Source organism: Scophthalmus maximus, chromosome 9 (genome assembly GCF_022379125.1).
Source record: "Scophthalmus maximus strain ysfricsl-2021 chromosome 9, ASM2237912v1, whole genome shotgun sequence".
NCBI lineage: Eukaryota > Metazoa > Chordata > Actinopteri > Pleuronectiformes > Scophthalmidae > Scophthalmus > Scophthalmus maximus.
Window position 1 is genome coordinate 17,010,041 of NC_061523.1, and position 10,334 is coordinate 17,020,374.

The 10,334-nt window shown below is 41.3% G+C and overlaps 1 protein-coding gene across 1 annotated transcript; it reads left to right on the plus strand.

Annotated features, from left to right (window-relative positions):
- Nucleotides 1-417: 417 nt before the first annotated feature.
- On the plus strand, nt 418-10,201 carry cul4b (cullin 4B). Its single transcript, XM_035650705.2, has 20 exons — nt 418-1,469; nt 2,717-2,832; nt 2,943-3,046; nt 3,141-3,210; nt 3,658-3,731; nt 3,828-3,990; nt 4,169-4,258; nt 4,816-4,898; nt 4,986-5,053; nt 5,200-5,318; nt 5,443-5,635; nt 5,717-5,821; nt 5,903-6,013; nt 6,139-6,224; nt 6,933-7,040; nt 7,138-7,251; nt 7,349-7,454; nt 7,584-7,756; nt 7,847-7,999; nt 9,029-10,201. Exons 1-20 carry the CDS (start codon nt 989-991, stop codon nt 9,122-9,124), a joined length of 2,613 nt encoding a protein of 870 aa, XP_035506598.1. The 5' UTR covers nt 418-988; the 3' UTR covers nt 9,125-10,201.
- Nucleotides 10,202-10,334: the final 133 nt, after the last annotated feature.

Here is a 10,334-nt window from a genome sequence, read left to right on the forward strand (position 1 = left end):
TGAAAATATAACATCTGTGTATGGGTGTGTGTCTATATATCGTTATGGCGTCCCTCTATGGAGGTATAGGTGTGTGTGTGTGTGTGTGTGTGTGTGTGTGTGTGTGTGTGTGTGTGCGCGCGTGTGTATACCTCCATGCATGTTTCTACTTGTTGTTGTTTTGTTTTTTTGTTGTTATTAGTTATTTATTTTCCATGATTATTATTATGATTTCATCTTTTTCTTTTAATTTAACTTTTTGCCTACTTATTTATTATTATTTAGAATTGATGTATTCCCTTAAAAAACATTCTCCTCTTTATCTGAGTGTAAGGGTTGGGATTATTTAAAAAAAAAATTATATATATATATATATATATATTTAAAAAAAGGAATTGTATACAATCAACTGGGAGCTATGGCGTTGGTCTCGCGCCACCTTGTGTCCAGAATAGAGCACAACAGTCGGTTAAAAAAAAGGAAAGAAAAAAAAGACACGCTTGTGCAAAAAGTACTTTTGTACCAAGTACTTCCGGTGGGGTCACCGACTAGCTTTTTTTTTTGACGAGCGTGCTCTCGCCGTGTTTACTTTCGGACGTTTTACTCTAACGTGAGGCTGTTTTCCGTCGCTGGCTACGTTTCGCGTGACCGTGGTTGAGTTTAGCGGCCGCCTCGGTCGATCGCTCCCGCCGCACGAGTGCACAACGCGGCTAGACGAGGGGGGCAGAAAGAGGAAGCAGTAGCCAACCATCTTTCTTCTCCAGCAGGCAACAACAAGAAGGGGAGCAGGCTCGGTCCAAGTGGAGCTCGGCACTCGCACGGCTCAGTGTCTCCTCTATGCTGAGGAAGCGGGAGAGAAGCGAGGAACGAGGACTCGGCTCAGAAGCGTCTCCGCGTCGAGGAAGCCCGCAGCTCCCGGGACGACTGAGCTCAGCGCCCTCCCTCCGGCAAGCCTGGAAGTTTCGGATAAAGAAGACTGGCTGTCGAGAATCAGTATTCGCGTGTTTTCATGTTTCCGACAGGTTTATCTTCCCCGGAGCCCCCACCACCGCCAACCCAGGAGGCAAGAGCAGCGGCCGCTGATGTCAAACACGACAGCGGCACCATCACATCGCCGAAGAAGAGGAAGATAAACGGCTCCGAGAGGGACGACCCCGCGGACACGAGCTCCCCCTCGCCGCCCAAGACGCTCCACTCGTCCCCCTCGAACTCGTCCTCGTCCTCCTGCTCCCCCACGCCGCTGCACATCCAGAAGAAGTTGCGGTTCGAGGACTCGGTGGATTTCATCGGGCTGGATGTGAAGATGGCCGAGGAGGCCGCCGCCGCCGCCGCCGCGGCCGCTTCATGCTCCAACAGCAGGAGCAAAGCCGCGCTCCTGTCCGGCGGCGCGGGGCACCACGCGAACGGCCTGACGAAGACCGCGGGCTCCGGCACCTTCTCCAGCAGCAAACCCGGCGCCGCCAAGAAACTAGTCATCAAGAACTTCAAAGGTAGCAGACGCATGCACCAGGGGAATGATGTGATCCAGTGTCCAGAACAATCAGTGGGCAACTTGAGTCCAACTGCTAACAAGCCCCCCCCCCCCTCCTCCTCCTCCTCCTCCAGACACTGTCACTGATGATGGGCAACATCTCACACAGGCTGCATCACAGTTCAATAATTCATCTTAAGAATTTGAACACGCTGTAGATGAATTGATCAGTCGTGAATGCTCGTATCCATCACTTGGAAGCCGGTGCTGCAACTAACAGTCATTTCCATTATCAAAATAATCTGCTGCTTATTCTCTCGCTTTATCATTTTTGTCCCGCCTCGAATGACAGAAATATTGACTAAGGGCCTGCTATCTATAACTTCCCACAGTCCAGAGAGTGACTTCATCAGACGTCTCCCGATACAAACAGGCCAGATCCAGATAAAGATATTCAGTTTACTGTGAAATGAAGGCAGCAAATTGGAAAATGGAACAGTCATTCGATTGTTCAGCAGGCGATTCATTTTCTGTCTGATCGTTGCGGCTCCGTTGGCAGCTGATAAATATTGTCAACAATGTCAAGTGATCTGGTCAAAACTAACAAAGTTAAATATATTTTCGTTCAGTCACTTTGGGTAATGTGATGTTACACTGTCACGACATTTATAGACTCGGGCTGCAGCGAACTACTATGTGCTGTCACAGAATATTTTGGGGGAAATGATCCCAGATGAACAGGTAGCTGGTTTACATTTCTCTCTTTACTTGTTTGTCAAATGAAATTTAAAAAAAAGTTAAATAAGTTCTGAGATCTTCTCTGATAAGATTTTAAAAAAGACATTTAAGTAACAAAAATCCAGCTAATATTACATCTTAATAACACTATACACCTTTTTTTTTAACTGGACAACAATGGTGTGTACATTGATTTGAAAAATTACACAATGGTCTAATGCACTGAGAAACATTAAAGAAATGGCTGCAATTTATTTATTCATACTGTTTCATTGTATCCAGTCGTATCGTCCAAGAGAAAAATCTTTATCCCCGTACAATCATCCTCAACAGAAATGTCGGACTTTTTGTAAACATTACCCTGCTCTACTTTAAATAGTAACACACCGTTGTTTTAAAATAGCTCCAATGACACCGGTGACCCAGCGTGATGGCTCAGGCAGGTCCACTGCGAGACCTTTTTAAAAGGCCCTGCAGAAGTTGACAGTAGTTGTCTGAACATTTGGTGTTTTCGTTTTTTACCCACAGAAAAGCCCAAGTTGCCAGAGAACTACACACAGGAGACCTGGCAGAAGCTGAAGGAGGCGGTGGAGGCTATACAGAACAGCACTTCAATCAAGTACAACCTGGAGGAGCTCTACCAGGTATTTTCTGCTCGGCTGCTGACTTTTCAGAGGAAGCTCACCGACTGTGATGACTGTGGATCGCTGCTCCTCTGTGGTCGTGTTCACCAATGTATTTTCTGTCCACTCAGGCTGTTGAGAACCTGTGCTCCCATAAGATATCTGCCAAGCTTTACAAACAGCTGAGAGCCGTGTGTGAAGACCACATCAAGGCACAGATCGACCAGTTCAGAGAATATCCTTTAACTGTTTCTGTTTATCCCTGGCCAACTGTTGATCAAGCAGACCTCTCCAATGAATGCCCCCTTTTGCCTTAACATAGTTCCTACGGACGCCCTGGACAGTGTGCTTTTCCTCAAGAAAATTGACAAGTGCTGGCAAGATCACTGCAGACAAATGGTATGTTGTTGTATAACCTTAATAAGTCAAGTGGTTGTTAGCCATATCCTTTGAAAGTCTGTTTGCATAACATCACTTTCCATGCAGTTTGTTGTTGTTATTTAATCTTCATGTTTAAAGGGGTATTCCAACGATTTAGTGTTGGGGGATTTATGACATACTGTAATGCAAAACACCCCATCGCCTGAATACAACAACAAAAAAATCAATGTCTGTGAAATTTGGGATTGAAGTTTGACCTGTTAGCAACTCAGCACCTGAGGAGGCTGCTCCTTCTTGTAGCACAAACAGGAGTCAGTTTGTTTGAGTAGTTCTCCCTGTGAGGTGGAAACTAAACGTCTTGTGTAAAATCTGTGGAGTGCCCCTTTAAATTGAACAAAAAAATGGTTGAAGAAGAATGTCAATGGTGTCTTCTGCTCATTTTGAATGTCTGTCATTGTTTCACAGATCATGATTAGGAGTATATTTTTGTTTTTGGACCGCACCTATGTTTTACAAAATTCAATGCTGCCATCAATCTGGTGAGTGAGTGATCCCTGATGTGAAACTGTTGTACAATTATTGGGAGGCTGATTTCTGTCAAAGCGGGTGTTGAGCAACGCTCATGTGGTCCGCAGGGACATGGGTCTGGAGCTGTTCAGGTTCTACATCATCAGCGATCTGAAGGTCCAGAGTAAAACCATTGACGGGATTCTGCTGCTCATCGAGAGGGAGCGAAACGGAGAGGCGATAGACCGCAGTCTGTTGAGGAGCCTGCTGAGCATGCTCTCCGACCTGCAGGTACCTGACCGTGGACCTTTTTAGTGTTATAACTCATGAATCTGTAAATGTGAATGCTTAGATCACTTGGATTTTGTCTTTGTCCTGTAAAAAAGTGTGTTTACGTGCTGTGTGATCATCTGTCAGTTTCCTGTTGAAAAATGGATTTCATGAAACATGTTCTTTCTGTCCCTGACAGATTTATCAAGACTCCTTTGAGCAACGCTTTTTGGAAGAAACAAATCGCCTGTACGCTGCAGAGGGACAGAGGCTAATGCAGGAGAGAGAGGTGATTTATGTGCCGCTGAAACTTTATATTTATATTTCTTATTTCAATGATGAGGTGGCTAAATATAGACAATTTGACGCTAATTCATGATTGGAGCTGAATCAGCAACTTAGTTAAATAATTAGTTAATCAACAGCCAACTATTCTGATAATTGATTAATCAGAAATATCATCCATTGTCTAGTTTCAGGCTCTCCCTTAATTTGTCATATATAATAGTAAACTTGAATTTTTGAGTTTAGATTGTTGGTCAGATAGAAAAAGACAAATTTATCTAATTCTTTCATCTTGGGCTCTGGTTAATTCTAATGTGAATTCTGGACAGTTTTCTGGCAAAAACAACTAATAAATTGATCATGAAAATAATCAGAAGATCCAACCACATGGAAATTAATCCACAAACAGAAATCTTCCATAGAAGATGGGAAAACCAAATGTATCCACCTCTCATAACTTCAGTGGATCAGAAAGCAGTGCAGGAACAATAAATATTGTGTTTTGGGTGAAGGTTTTATTTTATAACGGTTAACAAAACTTTTACCTTCTTTTTTTTGTAGGTACCAGAATATCTCCATCATGTCAACAAACGCTTGGAGGAAGAGGCAGACAGAGTCATCACATATCTAGACCAGAGCACACAGTGAGTGTTACACTGTAGTAATTAAGTTTGAAATTTAACAGCAACAGAGATTCATTTGTAACCCGAGTGTTTTTCTTTCCCTCCCAGAAAACCACTAATTGCTACGGTGGAGAAACAGTTGCTCGGTGAACATCTCAGTGCAACTCTGCAGAAAGGTGCAAAACAGTAAACACTGACACACGTGACATTACAGCAGCCGTTAAATGTCTTGGATATAGTTGGTGTCTGTCTGACTAAATACTGGGATTGAAGGTATCAAAGCACCTGACCTCTGACTTTTTCTGTGGTTGCAAACTTCCAGGGTTGACTCATTTGCTGGATGAGAACAGAATTCAGGACCTGTCGCTTCTCTATCAGCTCTTCAGTCGAGTGCGAGGTGGTGTTCAGGTCCTCCTGCAGCACTGGATAGAGTACATCAAGGTATGACCGCATCAACAGTTATGGAGGACTGGAGATAATGAAGGATGAAAGTGCTCTCAGGAGTCATTTACACATATTCTGTTGATAACTGTTTTCCAAATGTCTTTTGAAAATCAACATCTAGGCTTTCGGAAGCACAATTGTAATCAATCCGGAAAAAGACAAAACGATGGTGCAGGAGTTGCTGGACTTCAAAGACAAAGTGGATCACATCATCGACATCTGCTTCATGAAGAACGAGAAGTTTGTCAATGCTATGAAGGAGGCTTTCGAAACATTCATCAACAAACGGCCAAATAAACCGGCAGAGCTCATAGGTCAGTAAATAACTTATGACTATACTTGTAAGCACATCATCATAATTATGATGAAAATAACAAATGTACCTCTGTTTACAGCAAAACACGTGGATTCAAAGCTAAGAGCAGGAAACAAGGAGGCAACAGATGAAGAACTGGAGAAGATGCTGGATAAGATCATGATCATCTTTAGATTCATCTATGGTAAATATTTTCTGTCACATTTGTTCCAGTTTAGTTATTTTTCCCCTATGTGCCAAATGTAATGATCTATTGTCATTGTAGGAAAAGATGTTTTTGAGGCCTTTTACAAAAAGGATCTGGCCAAGAGGTTGCTGGTTGGAAAAAGCGCTTCTGTTGATGCGGAAAAATCTATGTTGTCAAAGCTGAAACACGGTGGGTTTAATTTGTCACTTTTTGTTTTTAGTGCACGCAAACACATGGAATGTGAAATAAATTAAAAAATGTAAATCTCGGCTCTGAATCCACATTGACTGGTGAACTTTTGGTGTTTTACTCAGAATGCGGAGCGGCCTTCACCAGCAAACTGGAGGGGATGTTCAAGGATATGGAGCTTTCCAAAGACATAATGGTGCAGTTCAAACAGGTACGAACAACACAACTGAGCTAAACCTGTAAGAATGTCCACATGGAATTAACTTTTATACTTAATACTTATGACAGATTATATATATACATTTTCAGACAGCCTCCTCGTTCAATTAGACCATTGTAATGATACAGTTAAGAGCCAATATAGAGGCTCCATATAAAAACAATTCACAGTCGTTGAGCCTGGCTCAACTTTTGCCACTTTTGCCACAGCCTGGCTCAACTTTTGCCACTTTTGCTACATGTTTTGAGGGCTGCAATAAAATATTTCTATAATGATTCCATAATTTGCTGATTATTTCCTTGATTAATCACAGAATTTTTGCCAGGTATCAGGGGAAAAAACAGTAAATTGTTTGAATGACGGAGCCACAATAATTCTGTTTATCTTAAAAACATCAGGATGGAATATAAAATTTTTGTTCCATTATTAACTTTTCAGACCTGTAAAATCCAATATATAATATTATAATGTCCACTGGGTATTGGTGTCTAATAAGTCCCACAACGATCAGTCACCTTCCTGGATCACTGGTACCTAAAACTTTACCCCTCAGCCCAATGCAGCCCCTTCCCTATTTTTAAAAACTCCCTGCTGCTTTGGCTTGGTGCTCATTGTCGTTGTGATAACAAAGAAAGAAAATGTAGCTTTGTGCAGAAGTGGCAGGTCGATATCACGTATGTGTCATCTGTGTTCCTATAGTATATGCAGTGCCAAAACATTCCTGGCAACATTGAGTTGACTGTCAACATCCTAACTATGGGCTACTGGCCGACCTATGTCCCAATGGAAGTGCACCTGCCTCCTGAGGTTAGTGCTCAGCAAATATTGAAATTTTTTGTAACGAGCTGTATTTATAACCTGCCACGTAGTAAATATACTGATTGTTGCTTCATAATATGTCCAGATGGTGCGACTGCAAGAGATCTTCAAGACCTTCTACCTGGGCAAACACAGTGGCAGGAAGCTGCAGTGGCAATCGACGCTAGGCCACTGTGTCTTAAAAGCTGAATTTAAGGAGGTAGATAACTAATTTCTAAGAATGCTCCGTTGTGCTTTGCTCACTCAGTGAGTAAAGACGAAAAGTTAATCGTTCTCTTTGATTTTTCTGACAAAAGGGCAAGAAAGAGTTGCAAGTATCACTTTTCCAAACACTTGTGCTACTGATGTTTAATGAAGGAGAGGAGTTCACCCTGGAGGAGATCAAACTAGCAACAGGAATAGGTTTGTATAGTCACAACAAAGTTTGGTTGGCAGCACTGATGATTTGTGATGAAGAAGTGAGCGCTGTCGAGTAATCTTTAGTCAGTACCACTCATCTCGGACACTATTTGTGTGTCTGCTGGTTTACAGAGGACAGTGAACTGCGCCGGACTCTGCAGTCACTTGCCTGTGGAAAAGCACGAGTCCTCACCAAAGTCCCGAAAAGTAAAGACATCGAGGACGGGGACAAGTTTTCCTGCAACGATGAATTCAAACACAAGCTCTTCAGGATCAAAATTAACCAGATCCAGATGAAAGAAACGGTACAGCTGTCGCCTTACCGTAGTTTTCCTCATTCCGCTATTGTCACAGTATTGGGGAATTTTTTTTTTAACCCAAGACTTTAATTTCAGGTGGAGGAGCAAGCCAGCACCACAGAGAGGGTCTTTCAGGATCGTCAGTATCAGATCGATGCTGCCATTGTGCGGATCATGAAGATGAGGAAGACTCTGAGCCATAATCTCTTGATGTCTGAGGTGTACAACCAGCTAAAGTTCCCAGTCAAGGTGATGAGCATAACCCTCAATCTTTTGCTGGCATTTTTGCATTTTTATTATATAGCAATGGTAGAGAAAGGATGGGAAAGTAAGGGAGGGAGGAGGGAGATTTAAGTTCTCCTGGTAGACTAAACCCATGGATGTTTAATTACATGGTTTACATCTTAAAAAACCACACAACCCTGAATCTTTGAGACTTATTTATGAGAAATGAGTTTGGCATTGCAGCCAATGTTTTGAATCTCATATTTCTGTTTCATCTACAAAAGGAATTGTTGTGTTGTTCATCCATATTCTGTATCCCCTTTATCCTGTGTAGGGTCACAGGTTATTTATTACTGTTGAATGAAAACTTTGTCACTTTCAAAAGTTATGAATTTGTTGTACCATGCAAATAATAGAAGAAGACTATATTGATACTTAATAGTTTGAAAGTTCATCTGCAAATATTTATCATTCTCACACACACAACCCTTTTGATAAGGATCCTCAAATTTGTCTTTTAAATAATTGTGACCACAGTATTTATTTAGTGGGACTTTTTACAAATAAGACTGTTGAATTTGAATTTTAAAAAAATTTAGAGCTCTGTGGTATCTCGAAATTTATTTTTCAGCAGACAACTACACCAATACATCTTCATCTGCAATGTTACTTACCAGTTTTTTAGTATACATGTAGATGTTTTTTCTTTAAATACAGGAAAGTAATCTTAAACATTATCTTATTCTCTTTGAAGTCTTTCTGTTTTTATTCTATGAATGTTGTGGGTGTATCTATAGAACCACCACCTGTGCTAACAAGCTACAGCTTCCATTATATAAAAGCATTGTCAGAGAGTTCAATTCTAATTGATTTATGATCAAACCTGACTTGTACAAATATGACATTTATGTAGCAGCTTTCCATGAAAGTGCAATGTCTAACATGAATCCTCGGTTTAAGTATGAAAAAAATATTTACTTTTTTTTTTTAATGTTGGCATGTGTCTCATTATGTCTTAATTTCTGCCTGGTCTCTTGTCTTCTTCCGTTCCAGCCTGCTGACTTGAAGAAGAGGATAGAGTCTCTTATTGACAGGGACTATATGGAGCGTGACAAGGAGAACTCCAACCAGTACAACTATGTGGCTTAACGAAATTAAAAAAGGGACAGAAAAAAAAAAGAGATGCAGATGCAGTCAGGCTGAAAGCTGTTCTGAGTGGTCGGTCTCTAAATCTTTTGCTCCAGTGGATGTTAACCATTATCATCTTCAACCCAGCGACCGACAAGTGAATGGATACTTCTCGCTCCACAGGACTTTTGTCAGGGGTCTTGTGATCCTGTGGACTGCATGCCCATCGAAAAGAGAATACTGTCCATATTTCTCAGTGCCTCTGAGAGAGTTGGGCTACCGTGGACAGACAAAGAAGACACAGAGATGTTGTTCCGTTTACTTTTTTTTTTTTTAATGGAGAGGAAAACTATTTATTTTCAAACTTAGATTCTCCTTTGTCCATAGTTTGAATCAACAAGCTCTTTGTTATTAAGTCACCTTTTTTTTCTTTTTGTTCACTCAGTATCCCAAGCAAGTGCTGACACACCTAACAATGCTCTAAATGTACCACATGTTGGAGGAAAAAAGTAATTAAACTGATGCTTGTTTCTTCAGCCAGTGTCAACCGTGGGACTCTTGGACTGAGAATAAGATTAGGAGATTTGACAATTGGGAAACATCTGTGTCAAATGTATGATCCTGCAGCAAAGGTTTTACAAGGCCATTTGATAGAGCTGTGATCATGAACACAAAAAGTGTTCAAAGCCAAGTTTGTGCCAAAAAAGAGGAGCACTTCTTTTGTCATTGGGTGTATTCAAGCTGCTTAAACAGTTTAGTTGCACAAGTATCAGCATTTAAGTTCCTTGTTTGTTCTTTCTTTGTAAGTGTTTGTACATAGTTTGCAAAAGTGTCATGATCCCATCTGACAAGTCTGCTTCTTTTTAGGCTTTTGTTAACCCTTAGAAAATATTCTAAAAGCACAATGCCATCAGAGCCAGTTCCCATCTCCCCCGGTGTTATATCACATACATACATACATACAATATATATTTTTTTGTAAGTCTCCCTGTGGGGGTGAATCACCTCAAAAAACATGAGAAATACGATTGATTAGACATGCCCTTGTTTGTGTGCGTCTGTTAGATTTACCGCTTCAGATTAAACCAACTGTTTCAATCGGGGGGTTTCTTTTATTATTAGTCCTCTAAATACGCGTCGCCTTCTTCTCTCTGGATCTGTTAAACACCCACTGTCCTTAAAATGCACTCAGTGCGATGATTGACTCTGTCAAGAACAAGGGGGCGGGGCG